The 27,654-nt window shown below is 41.1% G+C and overlaps 1 protein-coding gene across 3 annotated transcripts; it reads right to left on the bottom strand.

Annotated features, from left to right (window-relative positions):
• Positions 1–838: 838 nt before the first annotated feature.
• On the bottom strand, positions 839–25,804 carry LOC113055596 (E3 ubiquitin-protein ligase TRIM39-like). 3 transcript variants are annotated; one of them, XM_026222016.1, is made up of 8 exons: positions 25,694–25,804; positions 22,517–22,600; positions 21,574–22,127; positions 21,337–21,432; positions 1,950–2,183; positions 1,732–1,870; positions 1,602–1,637; positions 839–1,465 (listed from the first exon to the last, which is right to left on the bottom strand). In XM_026222016.1, the coding sequence occupies exons 2-8, from the start codon at positions 22,578–22,580 to the stop codon at positions 918–920; spliced, it is 1,671 nt and encodes a 556-aa protein (XP_026077801.1). In that variant the 5' UTR covers positions 22,581–22,600; positions 25,694–25,804; the 3' UTR covers positions 839–917. The 3 variants fall into 3 exon arrangements, with proteins under 3 accessions (XP_026077801.1, XP_026077802.1, XP_026077803.1); XM_026222017.1 differs by having other exon boundaries at positions 1,602–1,628; XM_026222018.1 differs by lacking the exon at positions 22,517–22,600 and having other exon boundaries at positions 840–1,465.
• Between the last annotated feature and the right edge of the window lie 1,850 nt (positions 25,805–27,654).

Genomic DNA, 27,654 nt, shown 5'->3' with positions numbered 1-27,654 from the left:
CATTTGTCTTTCACTAAAACATAAAGGTTTTCTAAAAAGATCTGCAATTGCTGCAAAAGATCAACCTAACAAAAGTCAATGGCCAAGAACCCAGCTAAATCAAACACTTATCTCCATGTTGGTAACTTTAAATGAAACATTTTCAATAGGATGTCAACATCTAAAGCTCGGTTTATTCTCAAAGTGTAAGTGAAGCTGGTAATGCTGTTTGTGGAGTTGTTTAATCAGATCTTGAGAGATTTAAGGTCTTGTATCTTCAGTTCATCTAAGGCTGTGGCTGAAGGAAATAGTTTTTCTTATTTCTCTTTCTTTCAGTGCTTGTTCACAGCAGGTGTTTGAATGATTGAATGTTTCAGGAACATCATACTAACCTTTAAATAACATTCTACTAACATTAAGGCAACTGGACATTTTTATGTTTTTGGGATGTTACACGTCAATGTTGCTAGAATGTTGAATTTTCAATCAAAATTAAGTTGACAGAATGATTGAAACCTTGAACCAACACTGAATATTTGGAGAACGTTATTGTAACAATATTCTGTTAGCTGGTATCTATTTATCTACTGTATACAAATGTCTTCATCTCTATATAGATTCTGTGTTACTGTGGACGCTTGACTTCAGCAGGATTCTAATGTTCAAACATGTTTTTTAAAATAAGCCCAAAACCACGACCAGTGATTTTTTTAACACAACTTTAACAAAAAAAAAGAAAAATATAGAACATTTATGAAAAGTTGAAAAACTAAATCATTTATTGAACAAACATTATATTTACATTAGAAATATGTGATAAGATCATTTAGATTTTAAAAACTGAAAAACAAATGATAAAAAATAGCAGCACATAATGTTTCCAGATTTTTAATTATAAAATTCATTATTTGAATCTTGCATTTGATAATCGAGTAAATTCATTTATTATAACTGACAGGTGTGATGATCAGTGGGTTCGAGTTTTTACCTCCATCATTAGTACATGGGTTAAAATATGGATAGAGTTTTTCAGTGAAAGACTGAGCAGTGAAAGAGTAGATATGAGAGCTGGACTCTACATCATAAAAGGAGACCATACCCTCCTCACAATCCACAAACACACCGACCCGCTGTGGCTTCTCTTTTAGAGACAGAGAGACAGAAGGACCAGCACAAGCTTTATATTCATCTCCATTCCTCAGAGCCACAGTCCAGTATCCATCACTGGGTCCCACTGTGATCTTTCCCTTCCTGTTAATGGATTCTCTGGCCACTCCTAAATCCCATTCAGTCTTTCCCTTCACCTGCACCTCAAAATAAAATCTCCCTGAGGAGAATCCCTCCTTTCCCAAGACACAGGCACATGGATCAAATCTCTCTGGTTTGTCTGGGAGTTTCTGTCTAATGTCTCCATGTCTCACTTGTTTTCCATCATCAGACAGAATAAGTTTAGGTTGAGCTGTATCAGGATCCAGAGTCACATCCACTGAAAAAACAGGGAATACAGATATTCTGTGATGCTGATGTTTTTAGTTAACCCAGTGTTTAATCAGATTGTAGTGCAGTAATGAAGCAGTGAGTGTGTGAATGTAAACTAGTGTAGTGCAGACAGCACACTGTACCTGCATACTGCTGCATCCACTTCAGCTCTGTAGAGACACAGCACAATAAAACCTAATCAGATCTGAAGCTTATATTTAAAGAACGGAGTACACTATCGTGTTTCTATCTAATCAGTGTGTATTGATGTACCAGTTAGTGTGAGTTTCTCATCTATAGTGTCCTTCAGTTGAGTCAGAGCTCTCCTCAGAGTCTCCAGACTCTCATGAGTCTTCATACTTATCTCAGGCCAGTTCCTGGTGTTTCTAGGGCTGCACAGTGATGAGTGAATCTACAGCAGGAGAGAGGAGAAATCCTTCAGCATGTCATATCCTGCATTATGATTGATCAGAGTAATCATGTTTACTGACCTGTAGGAGGTGGAGGTGATCTTCAGTGTGTGAGAGCTGCTCCAGCTCAGTGTTTCTCATCTTTAGCTCAGTGATCTCCTGCTCCAGCTCTTCAATCAGCTCTTGCTCCTGTTTCTCTGCTGCTTTCTGCTGCTCCTCCATCATCTCCAGCAGTTCAGTCTGATGTCTCTCAATGGAGCGGATGAGATCAGTGAAGAGCTCCACACGGACTGCTTTCTCTTTATCTGTGTTTCTCTGGTCAACCAGGACAGGCAACAAATTATTAGCAGTGTTTGCTAACAGAAGAATGTCTCAAGGTTAAGCATGTAGCCATGGCTCCTCGAGGGAACGAGACGCTACATTAAAACACTTTGGGGGAACGCCTTTGGTGTGAGCAACTCTGAATATCATGTGTAATCTGTCAAATGGAAGGGCATGACGTCACAGGCAGGGTGACGTAGAAAACAGGAAGCAATTAAAGCATGTGCTGCGTAGCTGGCTTCAGCTTTCGAGTAGGGGACATGCGTTGGCAGGGGTGTCGCGTGTATGGCATCAAGATGCAGTGTCTCGTTCCCTCGAGGAACCATGACTACATTCATGAGACGTTCCTGTTCAGGAACTCGAGCTGCGTCAAAACGCTATGGGTAACGATGTGCCCACGCCACCAGACTTTCAAATCCCTGCCTAGTGTGTATCCGAAGAGCACATCTAAGGCAAGAGGACAGAAGAACCAGTAGTGGCTCTCAGATCTAGATCGTAAAATCTGACAAATGTGGAGGGTGTGGACCATTCCGCAGTGTTGCAGATATCCAGTAGGGCGACACCTGCTAAGAAGGCCTTTGAGGCCATCATACCCCATGTAGAGTGAGCCTTGACTCCCAAAGGCGGGGGGAAGACCAGAGGACTCATAGGTAACGTTGATAGCCTCGACTATCCAATGACTAAGGGTCTGCTTAGATACAGGAAAGCCCCTCTTGGGGTGACCGTACCACACAAGCAATTTTTCCACAAGGCAGCTCTGTGTATGTATGTGTCCAGCGCTTGAACTAGACATATACAATTTAGCTTTTCCTGTTCTGGCTCCCAAAAGGGAGGAGGGCAGAAAGCCTGCGGCATTATAGGTTGTGGTGTGACAGAGGGAACTTTAGGAACATAACCCGCTCGAGGGTATAAGAACACTTTGGCCATGCCGGGCGCAAGGTCTAGGTAGGTAGGGGCCACCAAAAGAGTCTGTAGATTTCCAACTCATTTTAGAGAAGTAATAGCCTGTAGCAAAGCAGTTTTAAGGGTCAGATGTCTATCTGAAATATTTTGATTGAATTGTCTCATGTCACTAGAAGGGGGACATGGTAAGCCGCAATGGCAGTCACGTAAACCTTTAAGGTGGAGTGGGTTAACCCTGCAGAGAACCTGGCTTGTAGAAACTCCAGAACTGTACCAACTAGGCAATTAACACGGTCAAGCTGTTTCAAGCTGTTTGAATTTCAGCTTCATAGCAGAGCGGTTCAGCTATAAACATTGTTTGGAATAACAGCGTTTAAAAGAACGGCGTTAGGTAACGACGTTATTTTTTCAGTAACGAGGTAATCTAACTAATTACTTTTCCTGTCGTTATAACGCCGTTAACATTACTGGACGTTAAATGCAGTGCGTTACTATGCATTGATTTAATAAACTATGTAATCCGAACGCACCCCTGGCTCATACAGCGAGTGAGGAGGTGGGTTAATAATGAGATAATTATTATGATTGGCTAAGGCAGAGTCATGTGTTTTATGGTAGACAATCAGAGCCAGTGTTTTTACGCCAACGGCGTCAAACACACAAACACACGCGAGATTCGCAGCATCAGCAGAGATGGCGAGTCAGGAGCAATCCGATGAAAAGTTGGCATTTTCAAAGTCAAGGTCAAAGGCAAGAACGTGCATGTAATGTGTACATGTAATGTGTGACACACGCATCTACAAAGCTAAAAACACTTTTCTTACAAAAATGATGCTTGGAAGTGCAGGATAAAACTCTTGCTGTCTGTTGACGTGCAATAAATAATGAAAGTTATGTACGAACACCTGTCTGTTGTACTCATTTTAACTGACTTGTGAAAACTGCTCCAAAAAAAAAAAAAAAATATATATATATATATATATATATATATTTGACATATAGCAACTTTTTTTTTTTTTTTACAGTAACGCAAATAGTTACTTTACCTGGTAACAAGTTACTTTCATTATAGAGTAATTCAGTTTCTCTTTGAAATGGTGTTGTGCAATCATTTTTTCAGAGTTTCGAATTTGTCACTGTTCTCCCAGTGTATAGTTTGTTTTCAAGATTTGAAACCTTGTAAATAGTGATCTGAAAACTGGTGTGCGAATAGGTGAAAAAAAGTTTTGAAACTCTGAAAAATGAGGTTCGAAAGGGCGAAACGTATTACATTACATTACATTTGCACTCCTATTGCAGACAATTTTTTCAGAGCCGAGTTTACAACACACACTTTGCGGAGATACGCCCACACAGTTGGGAGCTTACGACTCACGTGATTTGTGGCAGCTCTGCTCTGTAACTCTGAAAATCTGAAACTCAGACTGAGTGAAAATGAAGCTTCGCAACCCCGCAACTAAAAAAAAAGCCTGGAGGGAGGGCCTTCTGCTCTTGGCCAATGCTTTGCTGTCTGCTGACGTACATTCCAATCACAAGTCGTATTTACTGGAAAGGTGGGATTGACCGACTGCTCCGCCAATGACAAAAGTGCACAGGATACGCAAAATAAACGGTCCTAAAATTTAAAAAAGGTTACAGACTTGTCACTGGAATTCACCATACAATGGGCTAGGTGCACAAGATGGTGCCGGTGAGCTTCAGCGATGCGAGTGTATGCATAGTTACTTCCGGTCTTGCGACTCTCGCATTTACTATAAGGGAAACTTACATATAAAACTTGGCTAGATGTATATAATCAATGATTTTTTTATTTAACAGCGGATATTGGTATATTAAAGACACGGGGAAACATCCTCCCTACATTTTTGTGTACTTCTATGTGGAAATTAATCAAGATACAATGCGGAGATTGCTTTATTTTTCTGTTGATTATGCAGATCAGTGCCGACATCAGGTTAATCAGTCCACAGGGGTTTCTTCTTTCAAACACAAACCACTCAAATATGCAATACTTTTCATTTTCGAAGAGCTGGTTTTGTTCTGACTGTTATGTATGATCAATGTTTCTGACTGTTTCTGACTTATTTATTTAATACAGTGGCTAAATTAACGAAAAATAAAGCCTCAACAAGTGTTGACATTTCCCAACACCACAACAGTAATGACTTTATGAACTACTTTACTTCTAAAATCGATACTATTAGAGATGAAACTGCAACCATTCAGCCGTCAGCTACAGTATCACATCAGACAGTGCACTATAAACCCCCTGAGGAACAGTTCCACTCATTCTGTACTATAGGAGAGGAAGAATTGTATAAACTTGTTAAATCATCTAAAACAACAACATGTATGTTAGACCCTATACCATCTAAGCTCCTAAAAGAGGTGCTTCCAGAAGTCATAGGTCCTCTTCTGACTATTATTAATTCCTCATTGTCATTAGGATATGTCCCCAAAACCTTCAAACTGGCTGTTATTAAGCCTCTCATAAAAAAACCACAACTTGACCCCAAAGAACTGGTCAAAGAACTTGTTAATTATAGACCAATCTCAAATCTCCCTTTTCTTTCCAAGATACTAGAAAAGGTGGTATCCTCACAATTATATTCCTTCTTAGAGAAAAATGGTATATGTGAGGATTTCCAGTCAGGATTTAGACCGTATCATAGTACTGAGACTGCTCTCCTTAGAGTTACAAATGATCTGCTCTTATCATCTGATCGTGGGTGTATCTCTCTATTAGTTTTATTGGATCTTAGTGCTGCGTTTGACACAATTGACCACAGCATTCTTTTGCATTGACTTGAACACTTTGTTGGCATCAGTGGAAGTGCATTAGCATGGTTTAAATCGTACTTATATGACCGCCATCAGTTCGTAGCAGTGAATGAAGATGTATCATATCGATCACAGGTGCAGTATGGAGTACCTCAAGGCTCAGTACTAGGGCCACTACTCTTCACGCTTTATATGTTACCCTTGGGAGATATCATCAGGAAACATGGTGTTAGCTTTCACTTTTATGCTGATGATACTCAGCTCTATATTTCCTCGCAGCCCGGTGAAACACACCAATTTGAAAAACTAATGGAATGCATAGTTGATATAAAAAATTGGATGACGAGTAATTTCTTACTGCTAAATTCAGAAAAAACAGAGGTGTTAATCATAGGGCCTAAAAACTCTACTTGTAATAACCTAGAACACTGTCTAAGACTTGATGGTTGCTCTGTCAATTCTTCGTCATCAGTTAGGAACCTAGGTGTGCTACTTGATCGCAATCTTTCCTTAGAAAGCCACGTTTCTAGCATTTGTAAAACTGCATTTTTCCATCTCAAAAATATATCTAAATTACGGCCTATGCTCTCAATGTCAAATGCAGAAATGTTAATCCATGCATTTATGACTTCAAGGTTAGACTATTGTAGTGCTTTATTGGGTGGTTGTTCTGCACGCTTGGTAAACAAACTACAGCTAGTCCAAAATGCAGCAGCAAGAGTTCTTACTAGAACCAGGAAGTATGACCATATTAGCCCGGTCCTGTCCACACTGCACTGGCTCCCTATCAAACATCGTATAGATCTTAAAATATTGCTTATTACTTATAAAGCCCTGAATGGTTTAGCACCTCAGTATTTGAATGAGCTCCTTTTACATTATACTCCTCTACGTTCTCAAAACTCAGGCAATTTGATAATACCTAGAATATCAAAATCAACTGTGGGCAGCAGATCCTTTTCCTATTTGGCGCCTAAACTCTGGAATAACCTACCTTACATCGTTCGGGATGCAGACACACTCTTGCAGTTTAAATCTAGATTAAAGTCCCATCTCTTTAACCTGGCATACACATAACATACTAATATGCTTTTAATATCCAAATCCGTTAAAGGATTTTTAGGCTGCATTAATTAGGTAAACCGGAACCGGAAACACTTCACATAACACCCTATGTACTTGCTACATCATTAGAAGAATGGCATCTACGCTAATATTTGTCTGTTTCTCTCTTGTTCCGAGGTCACCGTGGCCACCAGATCCAGTCTGTATCCAGATCAGAGGGTCACTGCAGTCACCCGGATCCAGTACGTATCCAGACCAGATGGTGGATCAGAGCCTAGAAAGGACCTCTACTGCCCAGAAAGACAGTGGAGACCAGGACAACTAGAGCCCCAGATACAGATCCCCTGTAAAGACCTTGTCTCAGAGGAGCACCAGGACAAGACCACAGGAAATAGATGATTCTTCTGCACAATCTGACTTTGCTGCAGCCTGGAATTGAACTACTGGTTTTGTCTGGTCAGAGGAGAACTGGCCCCCCAACTGAGCCTGGTTTCTCCCAAGGTTTTTTTCTCCATTCTGTCACCGATGGAGTTTCGGTTCCTTGCCGCTGTCGCCTCTGGCTTGCTTAGTTGGGGTCACTTCATCTACAGCGATATCATTGACTTGATTGCAAATAAATGCACAGACACTATTTAAACTGAACAGAGATGACATAACTGAATTCAATGATGAACTGCCTTTAACTATCATTTTGCATTATTGAGACACTGTTTTCCAAATGAATGTTGTTCAGTGCTTTGACGCAATGTATTTTGTTTAAAGCACTATATAAATAAAGGTGATTGATTGATTGATTGACTGTCAATCGTAGCTTTACAATTAAACATAATGTAATTATGGTAGGTTTGCATTAATTAAAAGATCGCTGTTTGCATTCATGTGTGTTTTTATAAATGTTTATTTGTTTTGTGAAAGATCTGAAGCATAAATCATTATCTGACTGACATAAATCATTATCCGAGCAGCGCAGGTATATTGTTATTCTTTTGCATTAATTATCTGATAAAACAGATATTAAAATTAGTCATGTATTAGTTAATTGTGTAAAATAATAAAATATGTTGTGAAAATAATGATAAAACAAACTGATGTGTGTGCACAATTCAGAAATGGATACTTATGAAGATAAATCGCAGCCCACGTCTCATGAGGTAAATATTTCATTTAAAAAAAATCAATGTAATACAAACATTTTCGAGAAATAAGTAATTGGTACATTTATATAATTGGTAAGATAAAAATACATTATGTAGCTGTGTATACACACCATGAGTTCAACTTTCATTTCGTGATCAGTAGGGAACAACTGTATTAAATTCATTCACCAGACCCAAACATACACAAGTTTCAAATCCACTGGCTCAGTTAACATTTATAGTATTGTAATAATAGAGGTGTATATCTTATTTGCATTTGAAGTGATATTATTAATCCTGTAAACATATAGAAGGTATTCATTGGAATTCTCCGGTTCTCAGCACTGATGTTTAGCACAACCAGAAATATCTACGCACACACTCACAAGACCGGAAATCCAAGATGGTGGAGATATGCAACTAGCCCATTCCTATTAGCCACTGAGTTTACCACTGATAGGCCGGCGGTGCATCAGTATACACACCTGACGCAGCGAAAGACTCACTTTCCTCAACTCAGTTTCTTTTTCGGGGGGCGAGGGGTTAGTCCTGTAGCTAATTTCACATAATGATAACAAATTACAAAATCATAATTTTTAAAAAGGTTTTATTGAAAAATTTGCCTTATTAAATTAACTGTTATTTATGAGCCTTTTTCCTTCTGGGGCCTGAAAATGATGAATTTTGGTAAATATTTAGCTAAATGTGTTTTTTTTGTTGTTGTTGTTGTTGTTGTGCTGGTAGTAGGCTAGTGCTGGCACCTTGTCTGGTTTAGGCCTGTCATGGATAAATAATGATGACAATAAAACCGCCAGTAGGTGAGAGCAAAACCAAGGTTTAAGTATTTATTGAATCGTTCAAATCAAACTTTTCGTTCAAAACGGCTGATTCTATTAGAAAGGAAACAAGAGAGTCCATTTGAATGGACTGTTGAATCACTGGCTCACTTGATTCGTTGAAAATCTGATGAATTCAATGAACAAAACACCGTGTTAAGGGCCATTCACATGTCACGCCTAAAAACGCGTGGAAAACGCGTCGCTTTCTCCTTCTTTCCAAAGCGCTCAGGCAGTTGCACTCCTAAAGGCATCTACTGTTGCTAAGCAGCCATGACCTGCTCTCTCCATTAAAACGCAGAAATTTCAGCAAAGAATAAATGAATTTACAGCACAAAAATTTTTTTTCATGGCTTAAATTATAAGGACATTCTAACTGTATTTAATTCCAACAGGCTTCATTGCGCAGTGAATGCTTTTGGACTCTCAGAACGTGTTTTTGTTGGGTTTTTGCAAAGTCTGTGACTCAAAATGTCAGCTCTATTCTCTCTCAATCTGTCACAAACAGACAATAGAAACAATAAAAAACAACAAAAGAGCAATGATGTACAAGTGCTACAGTATAACAAGTCTCGGTAAGTTTACACGTAACAAAGGCTTTTAAATAATATAATAAAGAAAAAAGAAAACCTATAGAACAGAAAAAGAATAGAGCAAGCTAGTGTTAGAGGTCTTTTTTTGCCTTTGTTAATGAGTGAAGTGAGTGAGTGAAGTGAAGTGAAGTGACATTCAGCCAAGTATGGTGACCCATACTCAGAATTTGTGCTCTGCATTTAACCCATCCGAAATGCACACACACAGAGCAGTGAACACACACACACACTGTGAGCACCCGGAGCAGTGGGCAGCCATTTATGCTGCGGCGCCCGGGGAGCAGTTGGGGGTTCGATGCCTTGCTCAAGGACACCTAAGTCGTGGTATTGAAGGTGGAGAGAGAGCTGTTCATGTACTCCCCCCACCCACAATTCCGTCCGGCCCGAGACTAGAACTCACAACCCTTCGATTGGGAGCCCAACCCTCTAACCATTAGGTTAGAGGGTTGTATAATAAAAGAAAACCGATAGAATACAAAAGATTAGAAAGCTTAACATTATTCTTTTTTTTTTAGAATAGTGAGTGTTAAAGTTAGAGGGTCTAATAAATTTGGAAGAGATGCTCATTAAGCTGATTCTTGAAGATGGATAAGGATTGAGTACAGACAATCCAGTAAAGATTTACCCAAACGAAGGTCTGAGACTACAGAATATCCTCAATGCAGAAAGCACTCTCTTTCACACACACACAGTATAAATTTTAGTGATGTGGTGGAGAACAAATAGTTTATCATATGTTTTAAACAACATATTTATGTTATATATATATATACTTATATTTTATATATACTACTTATATAATATATGAAAATACAGATGTTTAGATTATAATTCAGGTTTATTTTTTATTATTTTTACAAAATATAGATTTAAAAATGTCTCAATACATATAGCCTATAGTGATTGCAGAAAAAAGTTAACCATGCATTCAATTTGTAATAGGCAATTATTTATAATTGTACTGAAATATTTTAATGAAAGTAAAAAACACACTGTACACCTTTCTGAATATTTAAATATAATATTTAAATATTCTTTTGGATGCACTATAGAAGTCACTTTAATTGTAATATTCGCTCACTACATGAAGAAAGAGTCAGTGGTCCACTGCTTGAGGAAAGTGAGGTGAGTGTGTATACTGATGTACCTCCGGCCTATCATTGGTAAACTCAGTGGCTACTGGCAATTGTATGGTGAATTCCAGCGACAAGTCGGTAACCTTATTTTAGAACCAGGCCACACACCATCCTAGACGGGACCGCCTTGAGGCCAGAAATCGTTGCATCCTCTGTTTGCGTATCCTGTGCGCTTTTGTCATTGGCGGAGCAGTCGGTCAATCCCACCTTTCCAGGAAATACAACTTGGGATTGGACTGTACGTCAGCAGACAGCAAAGCATTGGCCAAGAGCAGAAGGCCATCCCTCCAGGCTTTTTTTTTAGTTGCGAGGTTGCGAAGCTTCATTTTCACTCAGTCTGAGTTTCAGAGTTTCAGAGCAGAGCTGCGTGACAACGCTGCCACAAATCACGTGAGTCGCAAGCTCGCAACTGTGTGGGTGTATCTCCGCAAAGTGTGTGTGGTAAACTCTGCTCTTAGAAAAATTGTCTGCAATAGGAATGCTAATGTAATGTAATGTAATAAGCCTCGCCCTTTCGAACTTCAGTTTTCAGAGTTTCAAAACTTTTTTTTCACCTATTCACACACCAGTTTTCAGATCACTATTTACAAGGTTTCAAACCTGGAAAACAAACTAATACAGTGGGAGAACAGTGACAAATTTGAAAATCCAAAAAAAATTCTTTGCACAACATCGTAAAAAAAAAATGTTGCAGTTCTGAAGAAGGAAATCTAAAAAGCAACTTAATGTTTGCAGAGATTTTTTTTTTTTTTTTTTTACATTTTGCAAGCTTGCAAATCTTATTTTTCGATCTTGCTAAACTTTTTTTGTAAGATTTTGAGTTTTCAAACACTTAGTTTCAACCTTTCAGAACTTTATTTTCAGTTTTGAATCATGGCAGGATTTAAATCCCACAAACTATAAAATATCGTCTGTAAAACCCTGTCCCTGTAAAAAACCTGTAAAACCCGAGGGGCCACCTCCATGGCCTCCTTCCTTAATAGGGTATTCACATCTTGTTCAATAACCAGAGCCTGCTCGGGACTGACTAACGTCGGGATAACCCCATTGAATGTCGGCGGTGGAGCGCCAAACTGAATGCGGTAGTCTTTTTCTACTGTGTGCAAGACCCATTGAGATACATTTGGCAGTAGTTTCCATGCTGCTAAATAATTTACTAAGAGAATCAGTCTCTCGAGACTGACCTCTGGTGTTACTGAGGCAGCTAGATCCATTTTTCTATGATCTAACTGTTTTTGAGACCCCCAAAGGGGTGTCGAGCCTCCCAGTTACACTACACTTGTGGGCAAAAATAACTGAGAGCAGCGCTTGCCGGAAGCCACTGCACCCTGAAACTCTGGCAGGGTTGGCAGGCCGACCTCCCGAGGGCACTGTGGGGAGACGGACACCATAGGATGAGGTGGACTCTGCTCTACCCCAGTAGGGGCCGCCCTCTGAAGTCCTGAGCCCCTCGCATCAGGACTTCTTTTCCGAGGACTTCCTGGCTTCAATGACTGCCCGAAGATCTGATTTGGGCTTGGAAGTACCCGACCCAGAGCTTTCGCGGTAAGAGGAGCTGGTATGTGGAAGGGACATCTCCCGCCCTGATGCTTCACAAGAGCGATGAGCGAGAAAACTTTGGAATGCTGCCACTTGATTGCATGCCTCCTGGAACCTGAAGGCTGAAGGAAGGTGTCCAAGAAAGACCTTGTCCTTCTCTTTTATCTCGGACAGGGTCAACAACAAATGCCTCTCCGTGGCCACCAAGGCTGCCATAGACCACCCAATAGCGCAAGTGGTCTCCATGGTGGTGCGGAGGGAGAGATCAGCAGTCCGCCTAAGTTCAGAAAAAACAACGGACTTGATCTCCTCTCCCTCGTCAATATCTGTTAGCAGATCTGCTTTGTAGGCTTGGAGGACTGCCATGGTGTGAAGACATTGCCCCAACCTGACCTTCTGCCACATACCCTTTGCCCACCAAAGCTGATGTTGTTTTAAGTGGCTTGGTGGGTAACACCGGAGCCTTTAAAGATGATGCTGAGCCGGGGGATAGATAGCTCGCAAGCGTCTGCTTCAGGGCTCTGAACCGATTCAAGGAATGAAAACGAAAACAGGAAGCGAACGAAATTTAGACAGGAACAGAACCAGAAACTAAATGAAATTTTATACTTCCGAACAGAATCAAAAATTTGAAATGGCCATTAACTGGTTAATAAGGTTATTTTACCGTTCCATTTAATATTTGAAATTTGTTGTCAACCAATCACAAATTCCTGTAGTATGTCCTATGCAAATGTGACGCTGGAGCCAGGGAGTGAAGTGTCTGCTCAGTTGTGAACTCATCATAGGCAAGTCACAATGGCAATCCACCGCCCTTAGAGTTTATCTGAGGATAGTGTGAGATGAATTCAACAGATCACACACACCTGCAGCACTTCTGTGAATGGAGAAAACAGAAAAACTATAGGATAACATAAAAAGGCATATAGGCATATATATTCAACATATTTCCCTTAAATCATATTAACAGATTAACGCAACGAAAGAAAAAAATTTGCAAAATGACGGTTAATTGTGACACGTTCAAAAGTTTTCGGAAAAGAAAACGAAACAGCAGAGAGTAGTTTTCTTTATTTTGCAAAAGCTTGACAGCTTTGAATAATGTCTTGCTTCTGTAAAACGCCTTACGTGCACAAACAACATCATTTTGCCATATTGAAGCCTGTTCATTATCAAAATAAAATAGAGTTAAAGAAACAAATAAAAAGTTACACTTCTCCGTTGTACAAAATGTTGTGTTCTAATAAAGCTAATAAAGCCGATGTGAAGGATGATGTTTTATGTCGATGAATGTACAAACACTATATAATAAATAAATATTTTAGCATCCAGATACACCGGGAACATGGAAACATCTGGATTCGTGCCGAATGAGAGAGGTAGGCATCAGCTTCACCTTAATTAGTTTTTTTGGATTTACGTTTTTATAGCCTAAACTTTAGAGGATTTGTTTTGGAGATAAACTAATAACTGTTTTCACAATGTTTGTAAACTGAATCTAAAAAAATCTAAAATCTATTATTGGCTTACATTAGATCTCTATTTTTTCCTTTTCTTTTTGAGTAAAGAAAACGCTGTACTTTATTATTATTATATTATGTGATGAGTGGGGCGGGGCCGAGAGCCGTGGGAGTGGAGCGAGGCCGGTGGAGTGATTGGAAATAAACGACACCTGCTCGACTCAGCAGCCTCGAGTCCCACGGAAGAGATCGGCAGTCGTCCGCGACTGTCGTGCTGTTTTGTGTTTATTTTATAATTAAAGTTGTCATTTGATTGTCTGCCGGTTCCCATCTCTTTCTTCCCGATGATTATGAAGTTTGTACTCTATTACACTGGTGCCGAAACCCAGGAGGAAGGAGGGACGCGCTGCCAAAGATGCCTCACCGCTGTGGTGAATCCGCTGCCATCCGCCTGAATGGGGAGGAGCAGGGAACAGGGGACTCCTGCCGGCTGCCCAAAACCGGAGGAGCCGTCGGTGTCCACCGGGTGGCGGAGGAGTGTTGTGCCGTCTGCTGAAGGCGGTCCAGTGCCACCGCTAGGCACCGCGGAGGAGATCACCCAGCTGGTGGAGGGCAGAGCGGCAGCATGTCTGGGAACCAGAAACAATTGTATTTTATTTTTTTCTCTCTCTTGTCTCTGTTGCTCCTCATCCTTCCATCTCCTTTTCTCTTGCCTCTTCCCACAGGTCACCTTGAGCGGTCCCCCCCGGAGGGAGTACCCCCAGCCTGCGAGGGCTGATGGGAGTATGTGACGAGTGGAGCGGGGCCGAGAGCCATGGGAGTGGAGCAAGGCCGGTGGAGTGATTGGAAATGAGCGGCAGCGGTGTTTATTTTTATTATTAAAGTCTTTATTTGAATGTCCGCAGGTTCCCGCCATCTTCTTCCTGTAATTAGGAAGTTTTAATGTATTACATATTATTATTAGGAAAATTATATTTATTATTGTTTAGAAATAATAATAATTACGTTATTAACCGGTATTAACTTCCACCCGAACCGGTTTCGGAATGGTAATAATATCATAGAAACGGAGGAACAGAATTGTTAGAATATTAATTCTGCTCGGAGTGAACCGATTGAATTTTTTTTCATTTTCAAGCCCTGATCTGCTCTACCCATGTCATCATTCTATAACCACGTTCTCCCAGCCCCGCCACATTGCCGTAGTTTTGGGACACAGGGCCAAAGAGCCAGGTCGAATAATAATAATACATTTTTTATTTGTAATGCGCTTTTCTTAAACCCAAAGTGCTACAGTAATAAAGTAATAAATAAAATAAAACAAAAAGACCAAAAGCAATACAACAATTCATTAGAGAAAGACAGTCTTAAATAAATGTGTCTTAATCAACTTTTTAAAATAACCCAACGTTGGTGCATTTCTGACGAGCAGAGGAAACACATTCCATATCTTAGGGGCTTTGTATGAAAAAGCTCTTTCCCCCATGGTCTTTAGCTTACATGATGGCTGGTGAAGTGAAAGAGAGTTAGTAGAGTGAAGAGAGCGTGATGGAGTATAAGGACTGATGAGGTCACAAAGATACTCAGGTGCAGTCCCATGAAATGCCTTGTATGTTAAAATAATAATTTTTAAATCAATTCTCGAGTTTACTGGAAACCAGTGTAATTGTGAAAGAACCGGTTTAATGTTTTCACGAGGAGAAGTACAAGTGAGCACACGAGCGGCAGATTTTTTTTTATACTGAAGCTTGCTCAACGATTTAGCTGGAAGGCCAGAGAACAAGGCATTACAGTAATCTAACCTAGTTGTTATGAAGGCATGTATAAACCTTTCTGTGTCTGCAAAATAGAGAAAAAGTCTAAGTCGAGCTATGTTTCTCAGGTGGAAAAATGCAGTTTTAGAGATGTGTTTGATGTGTGCTACAAATTATAATTGTGGATCAAAAATGTCACCAAGATTTCGCACCTGTGAAGTGGGGATTACCGTACAGGAATCAACAATCAAACTGATCTGCTCGGCCTTACGAGTAGCTGCCATTGTACCAATCTGCATCAGTTCAGTTTTGGAGCCATTCAGCTTCAGAAAGTTGTTATGCATCCAGATACTGATCTCTGCTAAACAACCATGCAAAGCTATTAATGAGCAATGGACATCAGGACTAGTGGTGATGTAAATCTGTGTATCATCCGCATAGCAGTGATACCCAAGACCATGTTTCCTAATGATCTGCCCAAGTGGAAGCATATAAATGTTAAATAATATTGGACACAATACTGAACACTGAGGAACTCCCTGTCGAACAGGCACGGTTTCTGAATTGTAGTTACCCAATGCAACGAACTGGGTACGATTCGTTAAATAAGACCGAAACCAATTGAGGACAGCTCCAGAAAGACCCAACCAATTTTCCAGCCTGTCAAGCAGAAGAGAGTGACATATTGTCAAAAGCAGCACTGAGGTCTAACAAGTCCAAAATAATGCATGCACCGGAATCCGCCGCGATAAGATGATCATTTATGACCCTAATTAAAGCAGTTTCAGTACTTTGCCCTCTTCTGAACCCAGATGGAAAAGGTTCAAAGAGATTGTTCAGAGCTAGGTGATTATTTAACTGAACAGCCACAACGCTCTCAAGAACTTTAGCCAAGAATGGGAGGTTAGAAATCGGCCTGTAATTGGATAAATCAGAAACATTACAACCAGTATTCTTAGGGACTGGTGCAATGGTAGCTATTTTTAGTTCTGGAGGAACAATTCCAGAAGTTAATGACAAGTTCACAATTGAAGTCATAAAAGGGCAGATTGATGCAAGGGTGTTCATAATTACCGAGCAGGGAACCGGATTTAGAATACTGGTTGTAGAGTTCATGGACTTCACTGTACTTATAATAAATAAGTATAAATAAATAAATCATCTCTGACCATTTCAAAGTTTGAAAAGGTAGTAGTTGGTAAGTTTGAAGGCTGGATATTAACTAGCTCAAGAGGAGTGATGGTATTTAAAGTGCTATATATACCCTTAACCTTACCGGTGAAATAATGAAGAAACTTATTACACTGGTCAATAGAGGAATGAACAACAGCCTTAGTTGGTTTGAGAAGATTGTCAACAGTCTTAAACAGTGATTTAGAATTTGTTGCAGCGTTACCAATGATGCTTGAATAGTAGCTCTTACATGCAGTATTCAAAGCAGAATGGCAAGCAGACTGTTGTTCAGTGTAAAGAAGCCTGTGCACCGTTAGGCCAGATTTTTATGTACTGCCTTTCTAATTGTCTTCCGGCAGCTTTCATTAAATGTAAATCCAGGGTGAACCATGGACAGGGTTTCCTAAAAGTAACAAGCCGTTCTTGCACGGGTGCGAACTCATCCAAAAGTTTGGAAAGCATGGAATTATAATGCTCCACTGAGTTAGTAATGGGAAGCCCAGAGACAAAAGTCCAAAAAAGAGTGAAGTCCATGTGCTTGATGTTACGAAATTTGATGATACAAAAAAAGTGCGCTCAGAAATGGATCGTGAAGACATAACATTTATGTCAAAAGTAATAAGTCTATGCTCACTTATACTCATGTCAATACTATCCAGAGATTGGATACAAACACCAGCGGAACACACCACATCCAATATGTGGCCCAGCCTATGGGTCGGAAAAGTAACATGCTGTTAAGTCAAAACCATCTAAAATGTCCAAAAAGGTAGCAGTTTTGACACAGTTTGGATTATCAATATGGAAATTGACATCACCAGTCAAGACCATAGATGGACAGAGTAGACTAAGAAGTGTCAGCAACTCATTAAACCCAGGAAAAAATAAAGGATTAGAATTTGGTGGACGATAAATGAGCAGCACAAGAACAGGTTAAGCACCATTGACTTTAAAAACCAGACATTCAAATGATGAAACAGTAGGAGCATCAATAACATCAATTGATATATTTGCCAAGGCCAAGGGCCAAGCCACCACCCTTACCAGAAGCTCGAGGCACGTCAATATATTTATATCCAGATGGGGCACACATGTTCAAATTAAGATAGTCATTGTCTTTATGCCAAGTTTCACTGAGACAGAGAATGTCAATTTTCCTGTCAAGGACAGTGTCAGTGATAAGTGCCGTTTAATTGTCTATTGACCTTGTGTTGAAGTGAGCAAGTCGCGTAGTGCTAAAGCACACATTCGCCATGAGTTTTTGAGAGAGAACCTCAGGATAGCGTAGGTTACTGTAATAATAAAATCTCCATAACTACGGGAAGAAGGAGGCGGGAACCGGTGCACAATCAAAATGAAACTTTAATAATCACAAAATAAACACAAAACAGCGCATCAGCCCCTCACGGACGACTGATGAGCACAAATAAAAAGCAAAACATAAATAAAAGCCCAGGCCTGGTCCTCTCTCGTCCTTCACTGTCGTCACTCCAGTTTTATATCCTTCCATCTCCTACGTGGGACTCGAGACCGGTGGTGGGTCGCAGGTGTAGCTCATTTCCAATCACTACACTGGCCTCACTCCTCGTTCCCACGTCCCTTGGCCCCGCCCCACTCGTCACATACCCCCATTACCCCTCGCAGGCAGGGGGTACCCTCGAGACTGTGATCTACTATCTACTCTACGCTCACGGGGACCTGCGGGAACCTGGGGGTAGGACAGACGAGGCGAGAGAAAAGGAGATGGAAGGAGGAGTGACAGAGACTAGAGGGGAGAGAGAAAAAATACAAAATAAATTCCGATTCCCAGACACACTGCTGGGTGATCTCCTCCGCGGTGCCTGGTGGTGGCACTGGACGGCCCGTGGCGGACGGCACGACACTCCTCCGCCGCCCGGTGGACGGCGATGGCTCCTCCGGTTTTGGGCAGCCGACAGGAGTCCCCTGTTCCCTGCTCCTCCTTGTTCCGGTGGATGGCACCAGGCTCCGGCCCCCTGGTGAACGGCGCCGACTCCTCCGCTCCCTCACGGATGGCAGCTGCCCCTCCACATCGCGGGCGGCCGGCAGTGAGCTCGCCCATCCCCGGCAACTCGCTCCAGCCTACCGCCTCGAGCTTCCATGGCGACACACTCTTCGCCAGCTCGATGGCACCACGGATTCACCACAGCGACGAGGGATCTTCAGCAGCGCGTCCCTCCTTCTCCCGGGTTTCGGCACCACTGTAATAATAAAATCTCCATAACTACGGGAAGAAGGAGGCGGGAACCGACACACAATCAAAATGAAACTTTAATAATCACAAAATAACCACAAAACGTAATATAAAAGAATAAAAAGCAAAACATAAAAAAAAGCCCAGGCCTGGTCCTCTCTCGTCCTTCACTGTCGTCGCTCCAGTTTTATATTCTTCCATCTCCAACGTGGGACTCGAGACCAGTGGTGGGTTGCAGGTGTTGCTCATTTCCAATCACTACACCGGCCTCACTCCTCATTCCCACGTCCCTCGGCCCCACCCCACTCGTCACAGTTACCATGGCCGATTCCACGGCAACCAGATGTACGATGCAGTGAGTGCCTGAGGTTCGACCAAAGTGCAGTGACTCCAGCACTGGCAGTAGAGCGACTCAGACGAGAGCCTCTATGATTATAACTAGGCTGGCGGAGGAGCTGCATGGAATGCAAAGTTTGCATGACGCTGATATCTGGATGGTCAAGGTGTCCCAAGGACAAGAGATCAGAGAGAGAGAGTACCTTACCATGGTGAAGTTCAGAAGTTCAGTCCGGCAATAATCCAGGTGATCATATGAAGTCGCATGATGACATCCAAGAGTCGTTACAGTGAAGGTGAATCATGGCACACAAATGTGACCAGCAGCAGACAGATCAGGGGGAAACACTTTAAAACGCTGGCTCAGACAAGGTAAATATGTGGAAGTCCAGCATCAAGTTCAGACTCAAAATTGTTTAAAATTATTCAGAAGAGTTTAAAATTAATTAAAATAACAAACAACTAAAATACGGCAGGAGAAGTGGCAGCCAAACGTGCGCCAACGTCCTCTCCAAAAACCGGAAGTCCAAATGATTATTATTATTAACAAATTAAGGGTGATTCCATGATCATGCTATTTCATCATGGAGATCAGGAAAGAAATGACGGCTCTGGGGGTCGTGCCTCGCCCACAGAAGCGCTCGTTTAACTTCTCTGCAGTTCAGAATGTTTCTCGACGGGCCAGTCGATGTTTAATCTGGCTACTGTGTGAGTAACCACCTTTAATAGCTCCTCATACTGTGACGATTGGAGTGATGAATCTCAGATGACAGTCTCCACATCAGCCTCCTCAGAGAAAGAAAGGTGTCGATTCCTCACCCTCGGGGGAAGAAACCACAGAGCCTGCTTCCGAACCCAGGGATTGGACGCCAGATCTGGCAGATGAGGAAGGAGATAAGGACTCGCCTGTCAATTTTTCCCCTAACAGATCCACCAGCCCTCCAGAATCGATGGGTCCACATTTGCAAGCTCTCACAATGTGGGTAGCCGTTACCCTCGAGAGCCGACTGAACATACTCCGACCCTAGGCAGACCACGCACATGACTGTGTGTATCCCCACTCGTGATGTAGCAAGGGCAGGGAGGAACACACAATCTGAAACACGATCTGGATTCGCCTTTCAGATGCCTTGTCTTTGCTTTGCTCTTTGACATGCTATTGCTGCTTTAGAGGAGCCAATAGGGACATAATACAATAAATAAGACTGACAGGACAGACTTTTTATATGCACACACAGAGCTGTTGCTGAAAGATACAAAGCTGAAGCCAGCTGCGGGGCACATGCTTTTATAGCTTCCTGGTCGCTACGTCATCCCGTCTGTGACGTCACACCCTTCCATTGGACAGATTACACATGATATTCAGAGTCGCTCATGCAAAAGGCATTCCCCCAAAGCGTTTCAATGCAGCTTGAGTTCCTGAAGGGAAATCTGTTACTATTGCTCATACATTTTTTGTTCACATACATAGGCTACATGTGTTTTCAGATTCCCTCAAATGAAGTAATAAATTTCAATCTGCACCCTGGACGAGAGGCACTGGACATTTTAGTTCTTGTTTTATTGGCTGTTACTGTACATTTTAGTGTGATAGTTGTCACGATCATTAGATGGAGTGCCCATGAACTTCAGTAGAGGGCACTCCAATCAGGACTATTCCACATCAACCACCAGACGTCACTCGGACTCTAGCACCTCTCATGTGTTGCACCAACCCAAACTACATTCCCCATGAGTCACTGCATCACAATCACCCTGCCACACCTGCACATCATTCATCAGCCAATTTCCTTGCCACACCTGCACCTCATTTACACACACATAAAAGCAGTACTCTCACTCTCTGCAAAGTCTTGTTTAGCCAGTTTGACATTTCCGAGCGTTTACCTTGTGTTTGTTCCTTCTGTACCTGACCTTTGGATTGTTTATACTGACTCTGATTCTGTGCTGCTTGCCCCTGACATCTGCTTGTTTCTGTTATCGATTCTGGTTATCCCTACATACCTGACGCCGTTACTGATCATTGCCTGTCTGACCATCCTCATCATTAAAGTTCTGCACATGGATCCGAACGTCTCTGTTTCATCATTACAATAGTCATCTGTCATTCATTTGATTGTTTATTTTGATATTTTTATGTCTTGGCTCTTTCTTTCCTCAACATTGAAGTTTGTTGCAGTAATAAATATTTACATTTATTTTATTTTATTATTTTAAACTCACTTTTCTGACTTCTGCGGAGTGTTTGATGTCTTGAATCTTCTTGATTCTGTTCTGGATCATCAGCTGCACGTCTTTCTGTATCTTCATCAGTTCAGTCTATAGAGAGAACAACACAGACACATTTATCATAACAGATTAAACTCACAATGTGTTTTCATAATGAACTTTTATTTCACAAAATGAAATAAAATCTGATTCCTCATGATATCAGTCCTTTAAAAGAATAATAACGTCTACCTTCTTCTCTTGACTCTCCTCTTCTATAGGAACAGTGTTGTGGTTCCTGTGGTCTTTCACAGAGCAGATTGAACACACACATGTCTGATCATCTCTACAGAACAGATCCAGAGTTTTCTCATGTTTCTGACATATATAGTCCTCCAGATTACTCACAGGATCCATCAGTTTGTGTTTCTTCAAACGTGTCACTCTCAAATGAGGCTCCAGGTGAGTTTCACAGTAAGAGCTCTGACACACCAGACACGACTTCAGCGCTTTCAGCTTTCTTTCCTCACAGATATCACACAGAACTTCAGGCTTTTTCTCAGGACTTTTCGTCTTACAGTGATCTACGAGCTCTCGGAGTGTGGTATTAATCTTGAGATCAGGTCTTTGCTTGAATGTTTCGTTACAGTTTGGACAGCTGCAGGTCTGGCTGTTGTCCCAGCATTTATTCAGACAGATCTTGCAGAAGTTGTGTCCACATGGAGTCGTGACTGGATCAGTGAACACACCCAGACATACAGAGCACTGAATCTCCTCAGACAGTGAACTCATGGAGGATGACATTACTGGAAAGAGACATTATTTAGGATTAGTGTGAACTCCTTCAATACTGTTTATGAAGAATCCCATGATGCACCTCATGAAGCTGGTTGAATGTAAAGAGTGTTTAGAGACAAAGAGTGCTGAAGAAACTCAGATATAAAGAGATCATGTACAGTCAGCTGGTTATTATTGTAAAATGAACCCAGACAAGCTGATCAGAACCTAAATGTGAAGCTCATTACATGACCACTTACATACATATATATATATATATATATATATATATATATACACAAGATTTATTCTTGTTAAGATGAAATTATTTGATCAGTTTTACATTCCTGAACTGTTCATATTCAATGTTATAAAAGAAAAGTTAAAGTCAAAGTGTTTTTCTGGGTTATTGACTTACATGGAGGATCATGTTCTTTACTCCGTCTCCTGGTTTTTCTTGCTGTTAGTGAAGATTCTGCCATTGTTATTTCCCTCTCAAAGCCTTTTAAAGAAAAATTATAGTTTTTCTTTTTTAGACTTTTTTTTAGACCGCTAAATCAATTTATATTAAACTGGTTAAAATGTGACAAATGAAAGCTTTAGAATAAGTTCTGCCAGGAAGACTCGATTGTTAGAGTCACCTATTACCTTCTCAATTGTCCAATCACGTTCTAATAATAGAAGTATAAAAGAACCTGTGCTTACACTTGTCTGAGTTTTCAGATGCTGAAAGCTTCACTCAGTTGCTTGCATTCAGTTGCCGACCAAAAAATATCTCAAGACTCGCAATATATTTGCGATTATTCCGATTCTGACAAATGAAATCGTCCTGCCATCTCCTGTTACTGCTCGTCGAAGTTCGCGTTTACAGTGCCGCACTTCTTCATGGGCTCAGTGGTCTTCATTGGCAACACAGACAAAACAGACCGGAAGGAAAAGAACGGCTAAATCATCTTCACCCGTTCCCGCAAAAAGAACAGCCACAGCAACTCCAGCACAATCATTCGGTAGGCGTTTTGCCCCACCAGTTGCCGCAACAGTGTCTAACCATTTAAGAAGCAATATCATCCAAGGTAAGGACATCAATCTTGCTACCTTACTGCTTCCTTCGCCTGCTGCCGACAGGAAAATGGTTGACTGTGTACGAGTACCACAAGTCCTTCTCAGCGAAATCTGCCTCCTTTATCTCACTTTCTAATTCAAGACTAGACTGGTCAGTTACCGACACCGAACTGCTCGTCCGCCATTTCGAAGGCCAAAAAAGCTTAACTTGCGCCATTTGCAGCGCTAACGGTCACAAGGCTTCATTTTGCCCTAAAGCGTTTGCTAGTAACGATCCAGCCGCTGTCCACTGTCCTGAAAATGTAAGAATCTCTTCAAACTCCAGAGGTCGCTCTACTGTGGCAGAATTCAATAACAAAGCTCTTTGTTTTCAATTTAATGAGGCCATTTGTTCTTTCCTTAATTGCAAATTTGCTCATATTTGTAGTGTTTACAAGGATCCACACCCGAAATCTGTTTGTCCACGCCGGTACAAACCTGCACCCCGAGGGAAAGCCCTAATTCGGGAAAAACATTAGGCCCTTCTACTTTGTTAGAATTCTTAAGCATTTCTCTTGACACAGTCAAAATGCAAGCTTCCTTGTCACAAGAGAATCTCCTAAGGATCAGGTCGTTTCTGTATTTCCTTCTTTTACAATGACGCCTTTGAATCCTCTGCAGACCTACATTTATTTACCGATGCCGCCCCATCTATCGGCTTCGGTGGGTTTTTTCGAGGGCAAGAAAGAATCAGGTTCTGTGTCTTCTGCGCTCTACGAGATTTATTCTCTAGTTGTTGCCAGTGTAATCTGGGGTTCAGAGTGGTCAAGGAAACGTATTTTGCTGTTTTGCGATATCGAAGCCAGTGTTGCCATAATCAATAAAGGCAGGTCATCGTGCCAAACGATCATGTCATTTTTGAGACGTTTATCTGGCAATCAGTCACTTTCAATTTATTATTAAAGCTGCTCATATACCAGGGCATTGCAACGTTACTGCTGACGCACTCTCCCGCTTTCGTTTTCAGACGGCTTTGCCCTTCAGCCAATACAGAACCAACACCCTGCCCTCCCCTATCTGCATCTATGTTAAATTAGACGATTTGCAAAGATCAGCTAGGCATTATATGTCTAAAGGAGTTCCTCCTTCAACTTTCAAAGCTTACACTTCAGCTTGGTCTTTTTTTCTAATGTTTTGCTATTCCTTCTAGATTCCTTTATTTCCTATTCTGGTTACCACTGTTTGCTCGTTCCTCATTTTTAATTTCGAAAATCTCAATTTAAAAATCTCCTCAATTTGCAGATTGCTCGCTGAAATTCAATTTTATGCTAAATATTTTAATCCCGATTTTCCAAGTCTCTTCACTGATTCTTCCGCTCGATTACTGCTCAAAGGCTTCGCTAAATCCTCTACGAATTCCCCCGACAAAAGGTTGCCTTTCTCTCTGCCTCTCTTGCATAGATTAATCCTTTCCCTTTGCAATGGCCTTTTTTCCATATACTCTAATATTCTGCTAGAAGCAGTGTTCTTAACTGCTTTCTATGGATTTTTCGCCCAGGCGAATTCACTTCAGCATCTAAACGTTTTGATCCTGTCCGTGGTCTTTCTATCTCTGACTTACACTTCTCTCAGCGTGACTTGTCACATGTTATTTAAAAAATAATAATAATAAATGGAACCCTATTATAAACTGTCAAACCACGAGTACTGAAGTTTTCATGTCTATCATGCTTGTTGATTGCTATCTATTTTATTTCTTCTTTTTATTTTAGGTACGTCAAGATAGACAGCCGGTAAGTATATTAATTTTTCCTTTCTGTGGGTAGGCTCTATTCCAATGGAATTATTCTTCCACTAGTTTTTGGGGGTCGGCTGCACCCCTGCCTTCATCTTCAGGCAGGAAATACTGAATCTGTACCTTCGGACAGCTATTTAAGGATGGGGCCTACGCCAAATACAACCATATAGATGCTGGGTCATAAATAAATGGATGAATTGTTACAATATCTTCTCCGAGTCTTTCTGGTAGAACTGATAGTGATGGAAACACAATCATTCATTTGAAACAAAGTGAGAGACTCGTAAACTTACTGAGCAATCTGAACTATGACCTGCTGTTTTCAAAGAAAGTACAAAGTACAAGCTTTATATTTTCATATTTTTCATATTTCATATTCTATCATATATATATATATTCAATCTTTACACAAAATATATTATATGATCCTAAGTTATTGTGTAATGTAAAAGTGATTTTCAGCTGCAGTGAAGCAGGTTTGTGTTTAGTTTGTCTGCAGGTCATTTACTTCCTGTTTTATCTGTTTGTCTTTATGTCGCGTGACAAAATGACAGAAACACCAAACTTTGTTCAATCTAATGACATACTGTTAATACAATTCTGATATCATTTCAGCGCAGTAAACATCTAAAGTATTTTACACGCTTAAACCTGCTTCTGTTCAACTCATTCCAGTCTGACATAAACCCTACTAAACCAGACCACTGCCATTAGAAACCTGTTCAGGACAATCTCTCTTATACTTCTATCACTTACCTGTGAGTATCAGATGTGTTCACAAGGGTCTCTGAACGAATCGATATTCTTTTGTTTAAAGAGTTCGATAGTTTTAGGTGTCCATGTTGTTGATCAAGTTAGTTTCTCTTTCTCTGAGTCTGTCACTGAACTACAGTGATGTCAGAGCTGCTCAGGGTGTATTCTATGGAAAGCCAAATGGGTCAGAATTAGTGTGCTTTTCACCACCATATCAATATTTAAACGCCGTTTTCATAACGCCGCCAGGCGTTAAATAAGCACCGTTAGGCAATAAATTATGCCAGATGCCACCATATGGTGTTCGGAATAGCTCATTAATATGATATTGTAACATGCACTTATGAGGTGTGATTTATATGAGGTGTAATTTGTGCATTGTTTTTTTACTTTGGATCTGGATAACCTATGTGTGGATAAACATCTGGATAACGTACGCGTGGATAAGTGTACGTGTGAATAAGTACATTCATAATAATTTGGTTTTGTCCTATTTTGCCCCAAGGAAGGCTTTAAGGTGGAAATGATCATGATAACAGTACCTAAAGGACACATCTGTCTCCCCAGTGGCATAGTCTGGGTGTGCAGGATATGCAGGTGCATATGGGCCCAGGCAGTTTGGAGGCATGCCGAGTTGGGGGGAACTTCTAATTAAAACAAGGGAACCAATAGAGCCCTGCATGGGCCCAGCCCCTGTTCAATATCTTATGATCACACTTAACGCCCGAGTACCACAGGGCTGTGTGCTAAGCCCATTCCATTACTCCCTTTACGCCCACGACTGCAAGCATGTGTATGGATCCAACTCCATCATCAAGTTTGTAGATGACACCACGGTGATTGGCCTCATCAGAAACAATGATGACACTGCCTACAGGGAGGAGGTACAGCACCTGGCCACATGGTGCGCTGACAATAACCTGCTCCTTAACGCCAGCAAGACAAAGGAGCTCATTGTAGACTTCAGGAAGAAGAAAGGAAGCAAGCATGACCCCATCCACACTAACGGGATGGTTGTCTCCAGCTTGAAGTTACTGGCAACCACCATCTTGGATGACTTGTCCTGGACCACAAACACCTCCAGCCTGGTCATGAAGGCTCACCAGCGCCTCTTCTTCATCAGAACACTGATGAAGAACCAGCTGTCTTCAGCCATCTTGGTGAACTTCTACCGGTGTGCGATCGAGAGCATCCTGACCAGTTGCATCACAGTCTGGTATGGGAATTGCTCAGTTGCTGCAAGGCACTGCACAGGGACATCACTTCCTGCTACTGAGGACTCCCAGAGGAAACACTGTCTACTTCGAGCTTGCAGCATTCTCAAGGACTCCTCTCACCCTGACCACAGACTGTTTAACATCCTGCCCTCCGGGAGGCATATCAGGAGCCTCTGGGTAAGGACCAGCAGATTCAGGAACAGCTTTTTCCACACAGCTGTCTCCTTACTGAATTCTACCCTCTGACCCCCCCCCCACCCCATCACACACACCACACACACAGACTCCTCCTCAATACATCTGATTTACAAAAAATAAAATAAAAAAAAAAAGTAAACTTATTACTTGCACTACTGTATGTTCATCCAGAAACACTGAGTAATCCGTTTGCAAAATGTAATATTTTCCATGCACTTTACTGTCCATTGCACTAGTGTAAATGATGTCCACATGTTCATAGTTTGTGCCTATAATGTACATACACTTTTATATAATCCATCTTGATTAGTATGTTCATAGTATACATATTCTGTGTTTATTGCTTATTGTAATTCTGGTTAAATGCTAACTGTATTTCTTTGCCTTGTATACCTTACATGCAATGACAATTAAGTTGAATCTAACGAGGAAACAGCAGTGAGTTGAGCATTATGTTTGATTAATTGTATTCTTCTCAAACCAACATGACTTGCCTAAAATAAAAAGACATAATACACAGTTCAAGCATTCCATAGCACTAATTTAAAC

The sequence above is a fragment of the Carassius auratus genome, chromosome 36 (assembly GCF_003368295.1).
Source record: "Carassius auratus strain Wakin chromosome 36, ASM336829v1, whole genome shotgun sequence".
Lineage (NCBI taxonomy): Eukaryota > Metazoa > Chordata > Actinopteri > Cypriniformes > Cyprinidae > Carassius > Carassius auratus.
Note: the sequence above shows the minus strand (reverse complement) of the source record. Positions and strands in the feature narration are given on the sequence as shown.

Excerpts from the sequence above, each read along its gene's own strand:
- LOC113055596 (XM_026222016.1), bottom strand. The coding sequence starts at position 22,580 with ATGGCAGAATCTTCACTAACAGCAAGAAAAACCAGGAGACGGAGTAAA. Across the intron at positions 21,433-21,573 it reads AGGAGAGTCAAGAGAAGAAG|ACTGAACTGATGAAGATACA; the intron begins GTAGACGTTATT and ends TTCTCTCTATAG. Across the intron at positions 1,871-1,949 it reads ATCACCTCCACCTCCTACAG|ATTCACTCATCACTGTGCAG; the intron begins GTCAGTAAACAT and ends CTCCTGCTGTAG.